The 23,506-nt window shown below is 39.4% G+C and overlaps 1 protein-coding gene across 6 annotated transcripts in view; it reads left to right on the top strand.

Moving 5' to 3' along the window:
- The window catches only part of RALGAPA2 (Ral GTPase activating protein catalytic subunit alpha 2), a 140,824-nt gene that overhangs the window by 79,037 nt on the left and 38,281 nt on the right, over positions 1 to 23,506 (top strand). For 5 of the 6 annotated variants that reach the window (XR_008449117.1, XM_054062488.1, XM_054062489.1 and 2 more), the window contains 2 exons: positions 3,103 to 3,261; positions 8,250 to 8,377. Coding sequence is in view for 5 of the 6 variants with exons in the window: in XM_054062488.1 (XP_053918463.1) it covers positions 3,103 to 3,261; positions 8,250 to 8,377 (287 nt within the window). In the remaining variant the exon portion in view is untranslated. Of the gene's footprint in view, positions 1 to 3,102; positions 3,262 to 8,249; positions 8,378 to 21,272; positions 21,865 to 23,506 lie in introns of those variants that run through there. The other variant, XM_054062491.1, reaches the window with a different exon arrangement.

Here is a 23,506-nt window from a genome sequence, read left to right as displayed (position 1 = left end):
CTCAGCAAGTCTCCCAGAGTAGAGGCTGCCTGCACGGCTTCTGGAGCTGCTGGCTGCGCTCCGATGCCCAGATTAGGGCTGAGGAAACGCAGAGCAGAGATGATTAACGCCGGCGTGACGCACGTCAGAAGCTGTACATTGACCAAGCTTCCAGGCGAATGCTTGGCCCTGGCTGTGTCCAAGCGCGTGCAGCTGAGATTGTGTATATTTTCTTTGGGTTAGTGAATCTGCTTGTAAGTGAAGGCTAGAAATTCATGCACTGTCAGCTCAGTCGGGTAGGAGAAGCAGTTGCAGTTTCAAGAGCTGCCTTCCCTGTAGAGACATCATCCAAGACAGCAATAAACCTAAAAAATCTACTTGTGTTTGAGCTGTTCTGTTGTTTGTTTTTGCTTTTTAAGATATATCTTATTTCCTGTCTGCTTTGGCATTTTTTTGAATGCATTTTTTTTTTGTATTTTCATCCCTAAACTGCATGGAGAGCATGGGACTCTTGCTCCAAATGCATTGTTTGGGTTCCCTTGGACCCTTAAGCAAAGCTTGCTGATGTCCTTCAGAGTCCCGAGTCTGCCCTACAACTTAGATTTTGAATGGAAAATAACAGCTGGTTTGTTGTCACTGATAATATTATTCTAATGTTTTTATCAATGAAATAATCCTTCAGGAACTACTATTTTTTATTAATACTAATTTTATATTTTTGGCATTAAACCTTATAAATATGGTGTTTAAGGATGTCTGACTTAAACAATGATAGATTGTAACTCAACCTTAAAAATGAGTTACTAGCATGTGATCAGGGTTGTAGCAAAGGCTGTAATTTATTGCCCCATGATGCTTGCAAGATTTTGAGTGCATACTTATCACTTTCTGTTTCAAACAAGCACAGCAAGCACCAGTTATCAAACTGCTCCCCATTTACTAGTTTTATTTTCATGGATAGGTAGTAAGTGGTTTTTGGCTTCTCCAGTGTGAACAGTACTTGATTATTATCAGAATTGTGATTAAAAAAAGGTCTCTTAAGTCTTAATTGGGACATATTTTTATTACTGTTTTTATAGCGATATGCGCTATTTATTATTCCGGAAGCAATAAGAAGAAAGGCAGCACAGAGCCTTTACTTTGAGGTTTGTTTCTGTATAAGGAAGGGCTTGGTTCAGTTTGTGAATTGCCCTCTGTAGCAGGACAGTTGCATCACCTTACAGGATTCTCTTCTCATATTTATTTGTTGGGTTTTTAAAAGCAGAGGATGCTAAATACCAGTTGCAAAGCTAGTGCCAGGACTCCACTATTAGGATGCGTTGGGTTCAGCCTGATAAATCGTGAGCACTGCTTACAAATCCGTCGCCGTTGGGCTGCTCTGAATACAGCTGGTGCAAGCTGGGTCCTTCCCTCATGCAGCTTTCATTGACAATTACAGCTCTGCTTCGGCTGCGTGTGGAACAGCCTTGCCAAACACTTAGATCCTCAGTATGTGTAACCTGTTGTGTACAAAGTCTTGTAGCCAGAAGGGTTTTTTTTTTTGTTTTTTTAAGACTAAACTTTATATCTTGCATTTAATCACTTCTAACGTGACCAGGCTGCATCTGTTCATGGAAAGGGAAGTCCAAATTTTGTCGTACATGTAAATTACTACTTCATTTTGTATGTATCAGCCTGCATTGTTGTATTATCAACATAAGTATTTTCTTAGATGTTGCTTTATTTTTTACTGAGCAATTAAGAAAATATAAGAGAACACACAGAAGCCGGGATGACCACGAAAACAGTATTTTTTACTCATTTTTATACATGTAATAAGCTCTAGTAATAGTATTGTTAATGTTTCTGTGTTTTTATAAGATGTAAATGGTTTATATTTTCTTCTGGCAGAACTAAAAATATCTTATTCATAGATGTAAATAAGGTAAAACTCCCGTGCTCAGTTAGTTTTAAATGAGACAAAGTCATCCTGTGAACTTAGCTTTATTTTACTGTGCTAGAGTATGAACTGTAAGCAAAGTTCACAGTCTAACATTTTAATTCTTGTAATCTATTGTGTTTTGCATGTTCCCTCTTACGAGTAGGATACAGTTGCCACCCAATCCTGTAAGAGTAAAATCCTTTACTTTTAAAGGTGCTACCTGGTTCTGAAGGAGGAAAATCCAGTGGTAGAATGCAGGCTGATACAAGACGTGCAGATTACTCAGTTGTTCTGTACCAGTGAAAATCTCTGCTCCCTCTCCCCAGGACAGTGAAGAAGGCAGAGCAATGTTTTGGCTTCTTTGTTAGGTCTATTGTGCACATTGTTCCAGGGGCTTGCACCAAACCGGAGGGGTGGTCTTTTAGGCTTTAAGTGGGACTGAAATTCTCTTTATGCTTTGGGCTGGCATTCTGCGTGTGGATTAAATTTTAACTTTAAAGCTTACAGTTGAAACTGTTGTGCGTAGCTTGTACGTGATTGCCAAATAGTTTTTGCCATCTGTTAGATCACCTTCAGTTCCTCCCGTAACAAAGCAAACACCCAGGCTCTCAGATGCCTTTTGTGTATATCACATTTAAATTTTGTCCAGATTTTATGAAACTCTGCTCTAAGTATAAAAGTAACTCCCACAATATTTCTCTGATTCACATTGCCCAAGATATTTTGCTTATGTTTTCAAACAGAAGTCCTCTCTGGACAGAGTCAGCAGGGAGATATTTGTAATCTAATAAATCGGTAACAGTGGTTCATGATGGAAAGTTTTTTGTCTTCCTGAGTCAAGGCATTTCATATTTCTGTGACAGCTAGATTATTTTAGCCAGAATATGGTGTTCTGTTGGTTAATGTTTTGTTTTAGTAATTCACATTTCCCTCTTAAATTATTGTAGGTAATGTACATTTACATATTGTGCTAATGGCTAGTTTGATAATTACTTAATTAAGCCATCAGACAACAATGCGTTCTGAATGAAGCAAATTATTTAGCCGATCTTTTCATGAGCAACTGGAGAAAAACAATATTTTAACTTTTTCTGTAATGAAATATTTCTACTATTGAGCATTATAATTCAATTTGTAAGCCATGACCCCTCATAAACTGTTGTTATCACTCTGATTAATAAAGAGCCAATTTGCTGTTGCAGCTTCGTCACTTGGGAAATGACGAGGTTCACATCGTCTGGTCTGAACACACCAGGAACTACCGCAGGGGCATTATACCAACAGATTTTGGAGATGTTTTAATTGTTATTTATCCAATGAAGAATCATATGTTTTTCATTGAGATAATGAAGAAACCAGAGGTACGTTCGGACTGCTTTATTGGATCTATCATATGTGTTAGGCAAGTGACCAACAGCTTTGTCGCTTAAATAAAGCTCAGAGGTTTAGAGTTTGGAGGATTTTTTCTGGAAAAAAGGTAAATATAATCTGTACATCTCAATTTAAAAGTATGCTGAGCAATAAGCTTTTATTTTAACACTAAAATTATTAATAGCAATAGAAATGGCTACTAATTCACTTTATATTCGTGTCTGGTGCTTAAAGAAATATTTCAGAGTTCTCAACCCGTAGAAGTTACTGGACAAAGAACAATGTTTAAAATCACTGTGAATTTCCAATGTGAGGCAATAAAAGCAAAATAATAAAGATGTAAGTTCCTAATTTGCTATTATTTCACCCTGTACGGCTTGGTTATTCTGGTACATATGGTACCGTGCATAACCTCACAGGTTTTTGAGACCATCATTGTAGTCTGACTCAATGGGATGATGTAGGCATTGGGTATCCTTAAAGCAAACAAAGTGTTTCAGGTTTAGTATTTTCTGTTTAAATGATTGTTATGCCACCACGTTTTAGACATTTTTTTGGAAATAATGTATTTTTTCCATTTGAAAATGTTGAGGGGCTGTATGTGTGTAAGTATTTATGTATAAAAGAGGTGCTTTAATAAACGCTTTTCTCTGGTACATAATGGATGCAAAAATGTATACAGAAATTACTTCATGAAAGTAATTGTTGTGATAAATACTGTTTATATGAGGAACGGTATTTGTCCAAGAGAATAACCAGCTGTGGAAAAATGTGTACATCAGATGGCATATTTACCAGCTGTACACAATATTTTTTCAACTGTGAATGACGGAGCTATTATACATTAACAACTCCTGGTTTGCCGGTAGACATTTCAAACTTGAAAATTGAAATATTGAAGTGTTTTCCTACACTTGATTTTGAGGTTTCTACATTACTTTTTGGGAATTTTAGCTTTCATGTCCCATTAAGAAAAATCAGAATTTAGCGCTCTGAACACACTTGAAAATTCTATGAACCAATCAAGAAAAGCTATGTCATCTTCCATATTAGTCAAAAATACCCAATGGGCAGAAAGAATAATAGCTAACTGGAAATTTAGTGTTATCCCTACATTTAAAGTACAAACCATTACAATGTAATAAAATTAATCCAGACATTTCCAGGGCAAGTGTGGCTGACCTTTTGTTCACCAGCTACTGACCCCAGGGTGAATGAAAGAGGCTTGCAGAGAGAAATGTCTGTTGTTTGGCTTCAGTCCCTGGTATTTAAATTGCATTCCCTAATCAAATGAAAAGGCTGTCCTCTCTATCAGGTTACAGAATCCATGGCAACATTTGGCCTTTTATATACATAATGTTAGCCTTTTTGTTTGCATCTAAGTAGAGACACCTGGAGCAATGTTAACATTAACAGATTTAGCATTAATAGCTTCATTATATAAGAATTTCTGATCAGATAGCTGTTACTTTTGTTATATTGCTTCAGCTTGTATTGTTTTCATTTTTTATCTCCCTGCTTGGCAACCGGGCAATGATTTGCAAATTTTTTTTGTCTTGATTAATTAAGCAATATAATTATCAGGAACCGTGATGCAGTCTTTGCTCGACAAAGCTTCTGAGAGAAGACAATAGTAAGTCTGTTAGTGTGAATGCATTCCACGCGTCACAGATGCATGAGGATATTCTGAACAATGAGACGAAAAGCTGCCTGCAAAAGAGGACAAAGAATGCCAGGCAGACTCTACACACTGCACATACCGCCAGGGACATACTGCGGGTTCCCTGGGACACAGATGCCTCGTTAGATTGCAGCTAGTCATCAGAGATTAATTCTCAGCCATTTGGTACAATAATTTACCCATTCCCCACACTTTTAACTAGTGCTGCTCGCAATAGAGGGGAAGTCTTTGTGCTCAAAAGGTTTATTTGACCTTGCCTACTTTTACTGCGCACAACAGAAATAATTATTTTTCTCTTGGAGATTGTAATGAAGCAGGTGTTTGCAGTGGGCTGAATATTAATTTTTGTTTCATGAATAACTTGCGCTGACATTTGGAGTGCTCAAGGAAGGGGATATTTCCCTCTACTTTTTCATGTATAATTGATTCCTGTCAAAGCATAATATATTTTTTGTAACCATTCAAAACACTGTTTTCGTCAAATAGGTATTTAATTCCAACTTACAGGAAAATACAGAACAGGGAGCGTGTCCCTGCGCATTCAGTTGGTCTCCCCCCTCCAACTCCTCATTAAGGCAGAGCCCCTCTACAGATGGAAGCTGACGATATGCGAGTCCCATTGACTTTAATGACCCTCGGCGTGGCCGGTAGATCTGCTCAGGAATTAATAATTCTGAGCTTTGTGTCCACACAGTCGTATGGTGTGGTTGTGTGCTCCTCACATCACAGCAGGCTCTGTGGAGCCTCCCGGGGAGCAGCAAGGCCTGCTGGCTTCATGGCTGCTGTAAGGTAGGGCAGCAACGCCTTTGCAGGTCTCTGGAGGGTTGGCCCCGCATATCGAAAAGCTATGAACCAGTTTGGAGAAGTACTGCTCTTGCTTCTGGTTTCATCTGGGTTACGTTTGCTTTTCTTTGGTAATGTAAAATCAGTTGCTCTCATACAAAGCCACTTCCATCCTTTGAGTTATTTTCTTTTTCCATCTGCCAGTGGACACCAACTTCAGGTGGCGAAAGATGTGTCCTTTTGGACAAAACATGCATCTAGGATACAGCTCTTGAAATAATCTCTTTGATGATTTGAAACATGCTTGAAAAAAGGATGTTTCCCAATGTCATGGAAGTCACTCTGAGGAGCACCGACTGCACTCTTACCTCCTCTCTGTGTGGACAGGGTTCAGGGGTTCTAAGGAAAGGTTTCCGTTTTTAGGGTTCAGCTTGAATTAGCCTAGTTTTCAGTTTCTAAGGAGTTTTAAAGTATGATTTATTGGAATTTGTCTATTAAATTATCAGACAAAACAATTATTAAACTTTTTGGTTTAACAAGCCAGACAGACTGGAGATACGTTTTTTTTTTTTTTTGTTAGATTTGCTGGCAGGTGAGTGCTCACAGAGAGGGTTTTCTAAAATGTGAGCGTATGTATATATGTGTATAAACAGATAAAAGAGGTGTATTAAATACACACACCTTGTTTATATTTTAAGTTTATTAATTCTGTAATACAGTGTAAGGAAAATACACCACACTCCCTGGACTCCAGGTGATTTTGAAACAGTGAAACAAAGTCCTGTGAGCAGGAATTGCTTGTCAAAAAGCCTGCCAGTGAATTTCCTTGTACAGTAGTGTAGGTAAGTAGTAAGTGACTTTAAATGTGTGCCATTTGGATGTTGTATACTTTTAGTACCAATAGTTACTTACTTTCCTTATTTGAACTTACATTAAAAATATAGTTTTATATTTTTTTCTCCTTTTGTCAATACTTGTAAACAGAGTAAGTGTTAAAAATTTCGGATGTTACAGCTTAAAGAGAAAAAACTTGATGCTCTAGAACATTATCACTTTGATGGCATAGAATTTCTTCCTGTCACCTTTCTTTCCAACTGCCTGGGTACTAATGCTAGCATCAAAAAAAAGAGGCAAACACACTATGGAAACATTTTACAGTGATCTATTTTTGGGGGATAGTTATTTTAAGTAAAGGAATGACAAAATAACCATGTGAAAAGACAGCTGTCACTTGCAGATGTTATATTAAAACCAAATTTCTTCTGTAATTCATTGCCACTTCTAATTAGAGGAATTCCCTGGATGCAGGGGATTTATATTATTCCCTTTGTCCATTTATTGAATGACTGTCACAGTCACCCACAAGCAGTTGCAGAAGAATAATAGAGGGTATTTATTTATGTGATAAGCCCCTGTACAGATGGAAAAAAATCCATAGCTTAAATATTGATAATTGCTGCCAGCTTCCGTTTAGGGTTTTTGTTTGGGGCTTAGGTTTTTCTTTTCATTTTGAGTTTGTGAAAGGGAAATTAATTTGACTGCTTGTAAATAGTAAAATTTATTATATGTTTAAACATTAGAATTTTCTCAGTTTGACGTGGCAAAGTCTGTTATGTGTTCCCAATTCCAGACACTTTTATAAGGTGTCTCTCTTACTTAGTGTAGCATTTACCTATGGAGCCCTATGTCACCAAATAGCATTATATGGTGATTTCCTCTTGAGGTAACCCTGAAGAGGCAACGTTTTAACACCTTGATGTGCCATGCTGGGTTAGACCTGTTTGCACTTGTGCTACTTGCGTTTATGGGGAGCTGCCTCTGCGAGGTTTTCCACCATCTCATTTCCTTTCCACAGACCTCAGTAGCTTGGACCTCGTTTCCTTCAGTGAAGTCCATGGAAGGAGTTTATAGAGGATTATCTGAAAAAAATACTTCTTTACAAAAACTCCTGCCAGTGTCAGGTTCAGCAAGTGAGTCAGGGTCTTCTGTTGGAATGTAAGACAGAAAACAGCTCTTAATATCTACTCAAAATGGAATACCAATTTTTAATTTATAGATTTGTTGTTCATGTACATAACAAGCTCTTGTTTACCCAGTTAAATATTCTGTGAAATCTGGGTCTACGTGTGATTATAAAATGATGGTAATTGCAGAAGATTTAAAAACTTTAAAAAATGGGGTATTAATATCGCACTGGAAGTTTCAGGGGGGAAATCAATGTGGTCATACCATTTCATGGCAAAATAATGTACTGGTCTTCTGTAGCAGCTCTGATGTCTGTTATTACAAATGTCAATAATATAAGGCAAGGTGCAGCATCTTGTTAGCAAGGGTACCGTCCTACTGGCTGTGCTGGCCTGGCTGGTGATGGCCCTGCAGCTACAGGTGGTTTGTTTCTGTGTTCTTCTGCTGTACGTGGAAGATACAGCCCATGATTCAGAAAGGAAACCTAGAGCAAGCTAACACTTGTAATGTAACCAAATACATGCATTGTTTCTGTTTTGGGGTCCACAGGTGCCGTTTTTTGGTCCTCTCTTTGATGGAGCAATTGTGACTGCAAAGCTGCTGCCAAGCCTCATATGTGCCACGTGCATCAATGCCAGCAGAGCTGTCAAGTCACTCATCCCTCTCTACCAGAGCTTGTATCCTTTCTTCCCACTGGGGCAAGGCTCCCCTCAATAGGCTTCTTACTTCTTGAATGGTCTTCTGCAGAGAGGTAAGCTTTAATGAAAAATCCTTCTCTTTTTGAATTTATCAGGAAAGGTCAAAGCTTTCTTCATGCCAAGATAAAGTTTTCAGTTGTTCACACTCAGTTGTCATCCAGTGTTTTAAAACAAGATCATAACACCACAAGAATGTTCTTACCAGCGGCTTTGAACTGGTTGGCTGATGGGGGACTTGGACTTAACACTAATGCTTTGAACTATAAATAATCATAATAAGCAGTTTTCTTTCACGCTAATAGAAGTTATCTACAATGTGTGTTAGGCCAGTGCTCAGAGCTTAGTTTTATTCTTATCTTACTCAAAAAAAGTAGTCCGATTAACTTTACTCAGACTCATTACATTAGTAAGATAGATGGCATTTGGCCTCAGATATGGATATTTCAGTTCTTGAATTCCAGCTTAATTCCAGCCACATCTATATTTGGGCATTTTCAGATCATGTCTTCTAACATCACTGCAAGATAACTCAATGTTTCAGGAATTGTAGAATAGACTTTTAATCTTGTGTGATGTACAGACTAACAGCACTATTACTGGTTTTCACTTATTCTAGGATTTTCTCATAATGCTATAATTACGCTAGAAACAATTAATAGCTTGTTGTGTTAATCGTAACACTTGTCTCAGGATCAACACTCACGGCACTTTGTTTTCTTTGTGGAGCTTTAAATTTGAGTATTTTTCTAACCATACAACTTTGGGAAGGAGTTTGTAAATTAGATGTTTTGCTCTTTGAAAGAACCTTGTTTAATTAGTTTGAGACACACATTTTCAAAACACAAAATATCCTCAAAATACTGTTTTTTTAAAATGCAACATTCTATCCAATATACTTTGCAAAAAAAAAAAAAAGCAACATTGTGGTTAAACAAATTTGTATTTTATTAACTTCACTATGCACTGATTTTACACCAGAGCCAGTTGGTGGTTGTTGTGTAAGCAGTTGAATGCAATACATCAGCTGATACATACCTAACAGATGAATCAAAACTTGCCAAATTTTCCACTTTTGTTTCACGGGGGGAAATCTAACTAAATACTAAAATTCTTCTATGCAGAATTTAGCTTAATCCATCTGCTTCTACAGTCAATGTATAATAATAAAATAGCAGTCTAGTAAAATTAACATAAGTAGCAGTGGTTACAAGAATGAAGAGATCCTGTTGCCCCTTACTGCTCTCAGAACCTCACTCCCGGTCCTGATCTGATTCTCAATCCCACTCATCTTTTGGCTTTCAGCGTTTTGTGTCCGGACAGCACTACCCAGCCTGCTGTGCTCCTGCCTTCCAACAGCGTCTGTCTCCAGGTCCCTCCTTGTCCCTAGGGAAACGTGAACAACACAAATATGATAGCACATGCCACTTCTCAGCATATGTTTGAGCTCTAGCTGAAACAGCATCTGTCCCTGGCTTCTTTTCTTCCTTTTTTATGCTTGCTTTTGCACCAATGATATCTGTAGTGAATCAACTGCCACTTGTCTGTTTGATAAATGAAAGTGGAGTGAGCAACTTCTGAAACTGGACAAAGATAATGTAGTGGAAAGAGCCCACCAGGATGATGCTGGAGTGGGAGAGAAAGCTATCTGTAATTTTTACTGTTGGTAATGAAACACTTAGATATACTACAGTTCTCAATGAGCCAAAAATTGGAATGTAAATTAATAGATGTGTAAAGGTGATGTTTGAACCTGTCTAGTGCAGGAACACTGCTTTGTAGCTCCCACAGGGTGCACGCGCAGTGAATGACTGCTCTGGTGTTCCCTTTGTGGACTGCCATGAGGAGACCAAGAGGAAAGCAGACCCAGCAACTTAAACAGAAAATGAGAGAGTTTAGTAACTTCATCAGACTGGAGATAAAAATAACTCAAAGGTGAAATAACCCAAAAAATTTCAATAAAAGGGAGAAATTAAAAGCAATAATCCTGGAAAATCATAGATTCATAGAACAGTTTGGGTTGGAAGTGACCTCAAACCCCATCTAGTTCCAACCCTCCCGCCATAGGCAAGGACGCCTCCCACTGGATCAGGTTGCTCAAAGCCTCATCCAACCTGGCCTTGAACACCTCCAGGGATGGGGCAGCCACGACTTCTCTGGGCAACCTGTGCCAATGCCTCACCACCTGCTCAGGAGAACATTTCTTCCTAATATGTTACCTAAATCTTACCTCTTTCAGCTTAAAACCATTCCCCTTGTTGTGTTCCTGCAGTCCCTGATAAAAGAGCCCCTCCCCAGCTTTCCTGTAGGCCCCCTTTAATTACTACTTAACTGATGGATGTTGTTGGGTAGCACATTAGATGTAACCTTGCAGTTCAGACAAGTGCGGAAAAGCTTGTGTTAGGCAGAGTTAGGCGGTCTGTCAATTCTGTTTGTCATAGGAATCATGTTAGAAGTTACTGTCCGTAATAAGGGTTAGTAGCTAAAAGTTTACTCTCTTCTGGAACGGTTAGAAATTGATTGAGCACTTTTTCTGGTGTCAGTTGTTCTGTGGTGATAAGACACTGAGTCATAGTGCTCATGTTGGAGCAGCAGCAGTGTGCAAAATACCTACTGGGACTTTGCTCCAGCCAGAGCAGAGCCCTGATCTTTATTCCTGCCTTGCAGGGTGTGAGGGGAAGGAGCTGTTTGTGGTGTCTGCAGGAAGCGCTGCCTGCACAGGGTCGCGTGCCAGGGAGCTGGGGCAGCATCTTGCCGGTAGTGACAGCTGAAGTCACTTGTTGGAAAGTCTGTAAACTCTGGTTACAGCTGCACTTGTCAGGGGCTTTAAGGGAAGTGTAATCAGCCACAGAGATTAATTTGCATCTCAATTAGGAAAGAGTCAGGAGGAAGCATAGGGTCTGTTGCTGGAAGGTTGGGGAAGAAATCTCATCAGGCACAAAAGGCTCCCAACTCATGGTGCTCCAGCGAGTGGAGGACAATATCCGAGTCCGGTTTCCATGGGGACCAGGACCGTAGAGACACAGGAGAATCTCGCTGTGTGCTGCAATCGCTTGGTCATGATGACACAAATTCCCCTGTCGTACCTAAATACATTTTTCTGTTGGAAAATCTCTTTGAAAATGAGGAAGGTAACTATGGCAAACCACAGCAGATTGTTTTTTAAGTCTGTTTTTTCTGTTTGTGTAAGTGTTTCTGTTTTAAGGAATTCATTAGGGCAGGAGGAATATTAATTAAAAATAATTAACTATATTTAAACTTTAGTTTAAAATCATTGTGACTACAGCTTCTTTGTATATATCAAACGGCGTGTGATGGCATTACACAGGAGCAAACCCAGGTAGTTAACGCATAGCTCAGTTGTCTCTGTAGCTGCTGCAATGCTTACATGGTCGTGGATGATTATACATTAATATATGTTCAAAATAGCCATTTTTTCAGGAGTGCATTCATTCTTGGTGCAATGAAGCATTGAGACAAAGTGGCTGCAGACATACTAATTGGTGCCCTCGCTGTCCTTAAGTTACTGTTGAGTGCAAGGTAATGTGCTTCAGCAGCCTCACCAGTCTGCTTTTTCAGGCAATAATTTATATTTTAAACATACCTGTGCATTTTACGGAAATTGTAAACAATAACGTGGCTTAAATTACACAAGAACAAGGAAGAACAGTATTTAGTTTTACTAAAATTGTTGGATAAAAAGATGTATTTGTACAAGTTTTTGAAGAGCAGTAAAGCCACCTTTTTATGTACTGTGCAAAGGAAGGAACAACTAATCTTACAGATGAATAATTATGTACCAAAAATAAAGTACCTCTTAATTAGGCCCAGTTAAAGCAGAGGTTGCTGATTGTTAGTATTTAAGAGTAATGTGAGTCTATAAGCAGGATGCTGTAGGAGATGAGAGCAGGGATGAACGACTGCATTTGTAATTTGGTGCTTTGGTAATTGTAATGGGGTTGAACAGGATCCCTAAGTAAGGGTCTGGTTTGGTTCCAGTAATGTTGAGTATTTAAAAAAATGGTAGGGGTAATGATACGTAAAACTGTATTTTATGCTCTCTTTTTGTGTATATTAAATCACGTGTATACTGAAAAGAATTTTTGAACTCTTGTACATATTGGAGGCCCAGTCACCCTAAGCTGAAGTAGTGCACATCTCTGGGAGCTGGTCTTGGCTGTAAAGACAAATAGGGAAGAAACAGGGTTTGTATTTAAGTCTTCATTATAGGTCTGATTTACAGCTGCTGTTTAAGGTGACAGTTTTTAAGCTCAGGTGCTAGTGAACCTTCCGGTATGAAAATGTAACTTAAGTCTGCTTGTGTCAGGTGCTTTGCATAGTTCATAATTTAGTGTTGGTCCCAAAAAAGACTTCGGGGTTCGGAGATGCTGATGTCTGAGCAAAAAGCTCCCCTTAGAATGCATAGGGAAATGTAATTTTGGCTGCCTAGAATTCAGCTTGTCTTTCATAGCAGAGTAATTTCCTTTCTCCTTGAATTAAATTGTTCTCATTTAGAGGTCTGTAGGTTGAACTCAGGTTTCAATTATGAAATTTCATAACCAGGATGCTTATTCTTTTCCATATCACGTTTCAGAATAAGAATAGAGGTAAACATCCTGGATTCTTATAGCTTTTATCATAATTTTTATTATCGAAAAGTATAGTGCAGAATTATCTTCACAGTTAAGACAGCAGTTCTTTAAATTGCACTGGTGGAAAGATTGTACCAGACCTGGTTTGTTTAGAAAAATGTGTAAATATATGTTGGAGCTATACTTTTTGAGCCTTTTTGCCTACTTCATAACTGGAAAGAAAAGCTTCTCAGAGTTTGAAAAAATGGCCATAGCAATGGAGAGGAACCTTTGGTTAATTGCTGTCATGATCTGTGAAGACTGTGAAGTGGCTCCACGTACCTGACTGTAAATGCCTGTGTCTGCTTCCATTCCTCTGCTGAAAAAAGTTTCTTTTTAATAGAAAAATTATTTTGATGTTACTTGTAATATCTTACCACTTTTTTTCCCCTCCACCGTTGCAAATAACTGTCGTACTTCCAGTCGTACCTGGTCTCACTATTTGAATTGAAGGGAAAGCAAGAAGGATTCTGACACATCTGAAATGCTATCCTGTCTTTGACCAGCTTTTTGTGTGCCACCTACTGAAGGGTGTAAGATGTCCCTGTGTGCAAGCACCAGTTGGCTCGTTTCCTGTGTTCTTTGTTTATTCTTATGGTCTTTGAATGGTTTTCTTAGCAATTTAAGATACCTGTATCTTCCTGTGAATGAGTAAGTAGGGATTTAGCTCCTGTTAGGATCTACTGAGAATTAATATGTTTATAACAGAAGTATCTTTTCAAGCAATCTCACTTTCAAGATTAATTGTTTTGGTCTTATGGAGAGGAAAGGGGTTTGTTCTTATTCTCTCTGTTGATTCTGCTTATTTTTTGTACTCTTCTATAGCATCATGATGAGTGCGGTACAGCATTTCTCTACAGAGGTAGAAGAAATAACTGATTGGACATGCAGACCTGTGTCTGATAGCTACTATTTTTGTCATTGAAACTGTCCATTTAAGGTAGCTGTGCAAGTGTTCTGGGAGATGTAATTCTGACAAATCTCTAATATCTGTGCTGCTTCTGCTCTTTTCATTAATAAAAATAGAATTATGGAAGGGCTGACCTAAGTATTCCTAGTCTGGTGAGAAGAAAAAAATTGCTGTAATGTCAGGTTGTTGTATTGTTTGCATTATTTGTTGTTCACTCAAAGAGCAAACCTGAAGGTAAAAGAGTTTTAAAGTCTTCTTAGGTTTATTGTGGAGGTTCATGACAGTACTTTGCTGGGATGCAGTGCATCTCTGCATTAGACACTGACGGTGTCTGTGCGTTAGAACAAATTAAAAAGAACACGACAAGGATGCATATGCTTTTCATAATATCTGAGCACTGGATGTCACCATTTCCCTGCTTATGGTTTGCAGTCCTGTTTGTGGACCAGAAGAAAACACAGCCCCTACTTTGAAGAAGTAATTTGATACATGCATAACTCTTAATCCACTGTAATGAATATGGTGTGCCTACTTAGCTATACCAAACAAGCAGTTCATTAGGATAAAATCAAGAGATTGTCTAAATCCATAATAATAAAAGATATCCAGAACTTTGTCATTATATTGCATCCAGATATTAACACATCTAGTATATATTAGTGTGTCATGTCTGGAATCAAGAAGATTAAGCCAAGAACGTCAGTTTTTAATTCTGAACTAATTCCTTTCGTTGGTTTAAGGCAATTTCTCGTTAACTTAATGTTGAGCAACTGATCTGCTTACCTGCTTTATAAGAGACTAAAAAAAAGGTAGATATTTGCTATGGTGGACTTAACTCTGTGGGTGCCTGTCCAGTATTTTGTAGGTGCAAGTAATGTCAGATCACTGAAAACACACTTCATGTATCTTTCAAAATGTATGTTGTTGAGCTTGCAGTTTGAACTCTGCTTTAGTTCGAAAGGGGTGTTTGATCGTACCATGGAAATAAAATAGAAAGCCTGCTACTCTTTTTAGACAAGAGTTCACAATTTGTTCCCTTTATTCCGTCCAAAGAGGCTGTGCCCTCAAGCCATATAGATGCTGTTAGAAATTGCTATGAAATTCTAAAGCATATGTCACAGGCGCTGTGGCAATTTATATGACACGGCATCTGACAGTTTTCTGCCACAGTGATCAGTGCTGGCTCGCAGGAGTGTCTGTCTGCAGTCCGTCTTCTGCCGCTTTGTCTGCGGATGCGAGCAGCAGGTTTACCTCGCTGTCCTTCGCTTTCCTGGTGGTTGCTGTAAGCAGCCCTCGCACCAGGAGTTGAGTTTCAGTCAGAAGTATTCAGTCCCATCGTAGCAGTCTCTGAGGGATGCTGATGAACGCAGCAGTGGCTCTATGGGGTGGTGTAAAGCAGCACTGACCTTCATTCTGCAGCACAGCTCCCTGCTGGAGCAGATCGATGGCTGGACTGTCTGTCTTGGCGGCCGCCTTCCCTCCTCTCAGCAAGAACCTTCTCCAGGCAGCGATCGATGCCTCTAATCTGCTCCAGCCTGTAATAAGTCATGCGAGGCAAAGCTTTTAGGTGGCATTACATGGGATTGTGGAGGCGGCTCTTCAGCTCTTATTCATAGCGCTCCTCATAGACTTGCAGAGAAATCTACTGCATCCCACTTGTGAATATATAAAGAGTATATAATGCTTCTGTGGATTTGAACTTCACATGCTGCTGAGCGATGGATGGACACAATGGTTCTTAAGTTCTGTATTTGTGTGCATACATCTGTATGTACCTGTCCCCGCTGTTAAATGCATGTCTTGTATACACATCACTGTGAACTGCTGGTGAGCTCCAACGTTTTACAGAAGGCAAGGGAGGCAGCGGTGAAGTTTGCACATTAACAATACAGTTTATTTTTCTGGTGTAGCATGAGGCATCTTAATCTTCTCCATGTCTGGAAGTGGTAAAGATCACTGAGGGTGGTTGAGAAAGTCCCAAGTTAATTCTGCAGAGTTTTAAACAGCACTGACTGCTACCCATTGTGATGATCATCTCTGGGCAGCAACTGCACTCTTTAGTAAGAGTAAATAAACCCCAACAGCTTTAATGTTTCTTATTTGCTAAGTGATTTAATGGGTAGTTCCAAAAATGAGATTGTGGTTAAATGACATCGTGAATGTAATTTATTTTTTAAAAAATGAAAAGTGAATTCACTGTGTGATATATCAGAAATAGGGGGGAAAAAAACCCCAACCCCAAACTCAACTTTGGATCGATTAAATTATGTACATGTGCACTAACTGAAAACAAGCTTCCTAAATACAAAATACACAGCCGTACCCTTTTAGCCCCTACCAGAGACTGGAAGGTCATGATCTTGTTGGAAATAGTATAGTGCATAAAGCATAAGCAGCAGGTCAGGATTTCGGTTGGAATCGTAACTCTCCTGTGCCATGGATGAGCTGTTGCTTTGAATGAAACCTTTGGTTTCTTTATTCCATTTCTTCATCAGTAATATTTTATTTTGTTGATGAGTAATTTTGCAGGAAACTTGTGTTTTTATTTAAGTGCTGCTTTAAATGTGTGTGCTAGCACTGAATTAAACTTGAGTTGTGCAAAAAGGTTTGTGTACCACTGCCGCTCTTTAAGATTGCTGAGAGTGTTGTTTATGCAGTTTAAATCTGTAAAAGCACAATACAGTTCTTCATATACTCACAAGGAAAATGCAGTAGATTTCTCTGCTAGTCTTTGAAGAGCACAGTGAGGAAGGGCTGAAGAGGGCAATGTACAGATTCTCAGGTTTGTACTGGCTGGCTGATAGCTAGTCTGTATTTGTGGGGTGCCTCACAGTGCTTACAGCAGCCTGGCAGTGACTGTGCTTCTTGATTAACTAGCCACCCATCTCCCTCTCTCACCTGCAGTCCATGAGCTTTGATGGTATTGCTTATGAAATATCTATAGCCTGGTCAGGCTGGCAGTGATCAGAGCGTTTCTGTTGTTCTCTGTAAAAATAACACACACAAAAAAGTGCAGTTTTGTTAGTGTAATTTTGCCTCACCTAAAGAGCTTCCAGGAGGCTGTGACAGAAGCCTGCCTTGGATTTAACTTATGATAACAAACATTGAGTCAGTGTATTTGGTGTTTATGACTGCTAGGTAAACGCACCTTCCATAGTAAGGTGTGAACTCAAGCTCTTGCTCTCTCCTAGTAACACATACAGAGATTCAAACACCATATCTCTGTGTTGTATGCTTTCTGCTATGTTAGACAAGGAACCTCTAACTTGTGCTGTCTTCAAAATTGGACAGAAGCAAAACTGATATATTCAGGTTACTAATAAGTACTGCAGTCTTACGGGGTTTTTTTTGTGGGCTTTGTTTTACTTATATAGCAAACAAATTAGAGAGGTTTGTGTTCTTTTTATTTTCAAAGTTTTGATGATTTTGTTCTTCTGCCTCTATTAACTTCGAAGGGATTTGTGTAGCTCAAACTTCCATTGTATCTTTTGGAAATGCACTTCTGAGTGCTCGCTAGCACATAGGAATTCTTGGGGTTATTTTTATTCAGCTTTGGTCACAAGTGGGTGAAAAAAGTAGAGTATTATCTGAATTGATTTTAAATTTAATCCCGGCTGTGTAGTCTTCACACAGACAAAACACACCGGCTTTGGCCTGAGTTTCACCTAACTAACGGTTGTCACTTGGCCCGCTTACTGCATGGCTGGCAAGAATAAAGATAACATTTGTATTTGAGCATCGCAAGCCTGAGCCCTTGTTTGCGGCATTGGGGAGATCAGTGGGTGCAGGGGAGCAGCAGCAGTGCAGTTCCAAGGAGCAGACTAAAATCTCTGAAATCTGGACCACGCAGGACCCAAGAGCACTGGGGTCGATGCCTTCTGTGGCGGGCTTTGTGCGCGCTCGCCGTCTCATTAGAATGCTGGCTGTCCGCCGCCGGTGCGGCGCGTTGGCTTTGCTAGCTCTGCTAGCTCTGCTAGCTTACCAGCTGTTCCTGCTGCTCGCGACAATGTCCAGCGTGTTCGGATCACCGGGTTCCTGCGCTCGCCGCCGCGCGCAGACAGCCTTTCCGCTGGGGATGCCCACGTGGCCGCCCATCAGCAGCGGCACCGCATAAAGTAGCAGGCCCTCGCATGGCATATGGTGTCTGGATTCATACAAGATGCAAAACTATTCTGCCGCTAATGCACAATGACTCATAGCATTGCTAATTTTTCTAACAAAAGCCTACTTCCACACCCACACTTTTAACCCCTCAGGCTAAAAAGGCTCTTCTTTAGTTTCAAAGCCTTAGAAATGTAAGGGGGTGGCTTCTGGATCAATATATGAAACCCTATATTTATTTAAAGCATATGCAAGTTCTAACGGTTACTTTAAATTGCAGTAAAATGCAGTTTTCAAATCACTGTTTGAACAGACGGTAATTTGGTTTGTTCCAAAGTAGATTAATTGTCAAATGTTGGGAATTTTAACTTTTTAGTAGTTTCATATTACAAAAATAGAAGTCAGCACAGATAATAAAAAGTTATTTTCATGTAAGAGAGAATCAAAGCAGTGTAGCTTGTAGATGTACAATGATCGTATATAACAGCGCAAGTTACCAAGCCGCTTATTTTAGGAAGCTTGTAATATGTGGCTCTCTTTCCTATATTCTAGCTTTCTGGGGAGAAAAGTAATACACTTTCCAACTAGAGGGAGTTGCTTGTTTCACTGATGCTGATTCTTAACCTTCCAAGCTAACTCCTTTGTGCAGAACGTACAACGATCGTTTCTACATTTTAATAAAATTAAGTTAAATTACCCTGAGTAATTTAGATGAAAAGGATGTGTCTCAGCTTTTACAGCGTAACCATCAAACTGAACTGCAGAATTCAGAGAGAGCTAAGGCACCTCCTGGTTGCACAGCACATGGGTGCTCCGTGAATGTGGAATTATATAGTATGAAAAGACTCGTTAGAGAGTGAAAAGCTGAGGCTTGTTACTGTTGTTACGAGACAAAAAGCATAAGGAAAGTATGAGCAGTAGGGAGCGGAGCAGGCAGTGTGGCAGGAAGCTTCCTGCTCCCTCCATCTCAACAAAGGAACAAAGGGATCCATGAGGGAAGATGAAGGTGGCCGAGCTTGGCAGTTTGGGCTCCCCATGAGCAACATGTTATAGCGAACCCCTGCAGGTGGTGCTTCATCCAGGTTAATGCTCTGGGCGGGGCGGGGGGAATGGTTTTAAGGAGAAGTCCTGGCTTCAGTAAGTCTTTACTGGGGGATAGTTTGAGAGCTTTTGGAGGGCTGGTGACTCTGCACTAGCCTGCTGTGGGGTTTCCAGTGGATCCCACGAGAGGCATCACATCCTCACTATGGCCAAAGCCCGAGTGCCAGCCTCAAAATCTGCAGTTTTGATCTGGCAAGGCAGTTCCCAGGTCTCTAAAACTGCACATTAGCCTCTCCATAGGTGGGAGAAGGTGTGATGGCACAGACCAGCTAGATGTGCACATGGGCATTTTAATGTGTACGCCCCCGACTTTCTGGGCGCTTGTGTTAATACAAATGCGTGAGCGCCAATGTAGGTTTACATCACGTTTCAAACTTCTTTTTCTCTTTTAAAGAAACCTGACTTCAGTAGATGGTTTTTCATGATCCATACATGCTGTAATCACTTTATTCAGCTGTTAAGAAATAATTTTCTAAACAGTAAAGATGTTTTTAGGTTAGCTTTGAATGCTTCTTAATTGCTTTGTTTCTCTCTTAGTAAAAATGATCTTCTGAATTTGGTGGTGACCATACATTGAGGAGCTGAGACTAGATCACCTCCTGACATCCCTCCAACCTGAATGATTCTGTGCAGCTGATACTAGGAGGATGAGGTGTACCATTTTTGTCTCTATTATATCAGCACTGCTTTAGTGGTTATCACCATAATCTTACATAATTCTGTAAGGAAGAAATGCTTTCCTTCAACAAGCACTAGAAAAACTTTTAAAGTGTTTCCACTACTGAGGACTTTTTAGTTCGGTTGGTGACATAAATGTGGAGACAGCAAGAGGGGAGGAATAGGAGAAAGCTGCTGCTTTTTCATGGTTGGTTTATTGGCTGAATTATTTAATTGGTATTTTTTCTTTCCTCAGTATCATACTTTTGTGTGTGTTTCACAGTAAGATTAACTCTCAGGGTTCTAGTGTATAAACAGGAGCAGATGGCTCTTAATGATTTCTTAAATCTAATGCTAAGTAACAATCTAGTACATGTACAGTATTTTCTGTTAAAAAAAAATCTCAGTTCATTTGCTGTTTTTTAATACTTTCTCTGATTTGGCGTGGGACAGGGTTTTTTACAAACCTGCAACTGTAACTTCTCCTGAGCAATTGGATTTATTGTACCTGTTCAGGACTATCCATCTCGTTCATTTTCATCTGCATAACAGTGTGAGCGAAACCTTACTGGTTTACAGTTTGTAGCTTCCTTCAGTAAAACAGGCATTTTCCTGCCCACCATTCAGCTGGACAAAGCAAGTTTGATGAAGTAACAGTTATTTCACTTAAACATCTTCATGTTATCACCATAACAAACAGACTTCGGGTCAGCTCAGCTTTTCATTACTTGATAGCAAAAATGCAACATCTAAAAATGAAGTCATTAAAATTTAGTAGATACCCTCAAACCAGCATGCATTTTTTTCTTTTCTGTTCTTCATGAAAGATCTTACCCTAATTTTTGCCATACCTGTAACTCTAGTCACTTTCCTGATATTGAAGGTTGACTTCTAGAGTATTTAAGTGCTACGTCTGCCCAACAGCACCACTAAGATGGCAGAAGTGTAGAAGTATAGAGATGGTGACAGAAGTATAGAGCAGTGTCTTTTAGTTTGGGGAACAAGCACTGAAGCTGGTGTTCAGAGATTTCCCATATCATAAGTGAACTCTTCCCCTTACTATTAATTTCCATCTCCATCTTCCGATCTTCCTTTCCCTTCTGCCAGCGTCTATTACAGCTGGGAATATCAAGGCTCTCAAAACACCGCTTCCCACAGGCAGCTCCAGTGGTAAGAAATTAAAATGGTTGGGATTATTTGTCCTTAATTTTTAAGTAAAACTCCCTTGTTATTTACAGGTTTGGAGTTGTAGGGGTGGCAATCACCTACGTATATCAGTGTAAATAACCCCGCTAGGCAGTTTTCTGCGGAGCCACGTTTTCTAATTGTGCTGGGTTTAAACAGCCTCTGTACCTGATGTCTGACATCTCCTTTTCCCTTGGAAGATAAAAAGAAACATTGGTGTCTTTATTTTCAACAATGTAATTACGACAAAGGGTTCTCATTCGCTTCATTTCCTTAACTGGTGATCTTTCAGATCAGTGCTTGGTTTGCTTTGCTAACCCTTTAGGTGCTGTAGTCCCCTGCTCTCTCCTATGGATATCAATCCTCAAGGATGTTGGAGAGGGACAGTGCAACCCTTAGACTTGGATCACAGAGCATTTTTATGGGGTTGGCAGTAGAGAAGAATTATTCCAGTCCTGGAGAACTGCTTTCATTCAGAACCATTTTCTTTATAGGCTTTCGCAGAGCCTGTTGGGTTTTGTGCTGCTGTGTTTTATGACTTGTTGCCATGATAATTCAGCTCATCTTACAGGTTTCTCTAATTGTGATTGATGTGTAATCATTCATTTTATTGAACCTCATTAAGGTCTGCGAACCTCTGTACCAACTTACAGTAATTAGAGCCCCGATAGCCATTCCATCTGTTCACAAGCACTGTTTAATTAATGAACTTTTAACGTGTTCTTTGCCTTGTAAAAGCCCTCGGTGTTCTCAAGTTGTTGAATAGGATTTGCATGCCAGCATTTCCGTTTTTTTTTAATACCACAGCAATGTGTATTTTGGAATCCCAAAAGTCAATAGACAAAGTGCTTGGATCTCAGAAAGCCAAGTAGAGAGATTTTACTTTTAGTTTTAAATTTTCCCATTTTATAAAACCAGTGTTTACAAATAAAAGGCTCAAAGGACTTGAGTGTTCTTTTTAATGCCCCAAACAACAATTTTTAATCTTTCCTTGTGTTGCTGAAGAAGACACATAGGGACCAGTAAGCAAAACATTTCATTGTTCATTTGAGCACTTATTGGAAGAACATTGGAAATACGATGCATGCAGAGACAGATTTTCCTCTCCTTGTATTTCATCATCTTGTTACATTTAGAGCATCAGGACTGAGCCAGCTGTGTTATTTTTTTGTAGCGTTCAGTATAATGAGATTTTTAGGATGGAGTGAAATCTGCCAATGCTGCTGAAGTTACCGTGAGCACCCTGATCCGTTGGAAGGTGTTCCATGCCCCTGGCAGGGGAGTTGGAACTGAATGATCTTTAAGGTCCCTTCCAACCTAAACTATTGTATGATTCTACGATCATAGTGACTCTTGTGATAATGGTCCAGAATTGTGAGAAAACAGTAGGGCAGAAGTTCTTAAATACTCTGTTTCTAATGCTTTACTTCCATGTGTTTGGACTGTATAGTGACACGCTTAGTCAAGGATTTGTGCAGAATGAATAAATAGTTGCGGTTTTGAAAAATTAAGGCAACTTCCTGTTCCCTGATCAGGCAGAAGCAGCAGTATTTCAAGAGTGTCAGGATTTTTAAGAAAAATATTCCTGGACTCCTAAATTAAGAGTTTTTAGTCAAACAGTTGTGCTGAATGAGAATGTCAAATTACTATTGTGAGCGACTTTGAAGCTAGAGGTATTTTTAAAGGAGAAAAAGGACACTTTCATAGGGCATATTTGCATTCATGTTCTGGTGCTGTTTTTCATATACAGCACAGTATTTGGTACTGTGGTTATGCTTTACCTTATTTGGATTGAGCTGTGTTTACCTTAAATATTCAGGTCAAGAATTAAGTCACACTACTCTACTGCCTCAAAATCCTTTTCAGCATCCAAAGGCAGACCATCTGTCTGCTCGAGTCTTTCTTTCCTCCCCCAGTATGCGTTTCAGCCAGTGCTTTGAGTAAGGCTGGATCTCAGAGAAGCAAAATATGAAGGGAAATCAAAATCTTAGGTGTGGAGATGAAGCCACTGTGTTGAGAAAAGTGAACTGCATTACCTGCTTTCTAAATATCAGATGTTATTTGCAAAATGAGTATAGAGAGTTTCTGGGTTTTATTTTACCTTCAGTGTGTGATTTTACAGCATAGTGGGTGCCTACAAGCAAACTTTCCTATGTCGCAGCACTTCCCAGCCGTGTTAATCTTTAATCATGAGTTTTCCCCATCCCATTGTCCTCTTTTGGACCAATTCTAACATGTGTGTCACATGTCATCATTGTCTTGGAAGGCAACTTTCCAAAACAGTTATTTTTATTTCCTTTTCCAGTATTTCTATATGCTAACTCATCCTCTCACTGATGACCCCACACTTTTAAAAGTCATTTAGGAGAATTTAAATGTAGTTTCCTGCTCCTTTTTGTATCCAAAGCAGTTTAATTTTCAGGTTGCTGATGTATCTGCAAGAAAAATGTGGTTTCTCTCAAGTTTTTTGGAAAGTGTACATGTTCTGTTTGGGAATGTACTAGTTTGTGTGAAGTACCAGGTGTG

The sequence above is a fragment of the Cuculus canorus genome, chromosome 3 (assembly GCF_017976375.1).
Source record: "Cuculus canorus isolate bCucCan1 chromosome 3, bCucCan1.pri, whole genome shotgun sequence".
Taxonomy (NCBI): Eukaryota; Metazoa; Chordata; class Aves; order Cuculiformes; family Cuculidae; genus Cuculus; species Cuculus canorus.
The sequence above is the reverse complement of the archived record's forward strand: the minus strand, read 5'-3'. Positions and strand labels throughout refer to the sequence as shown.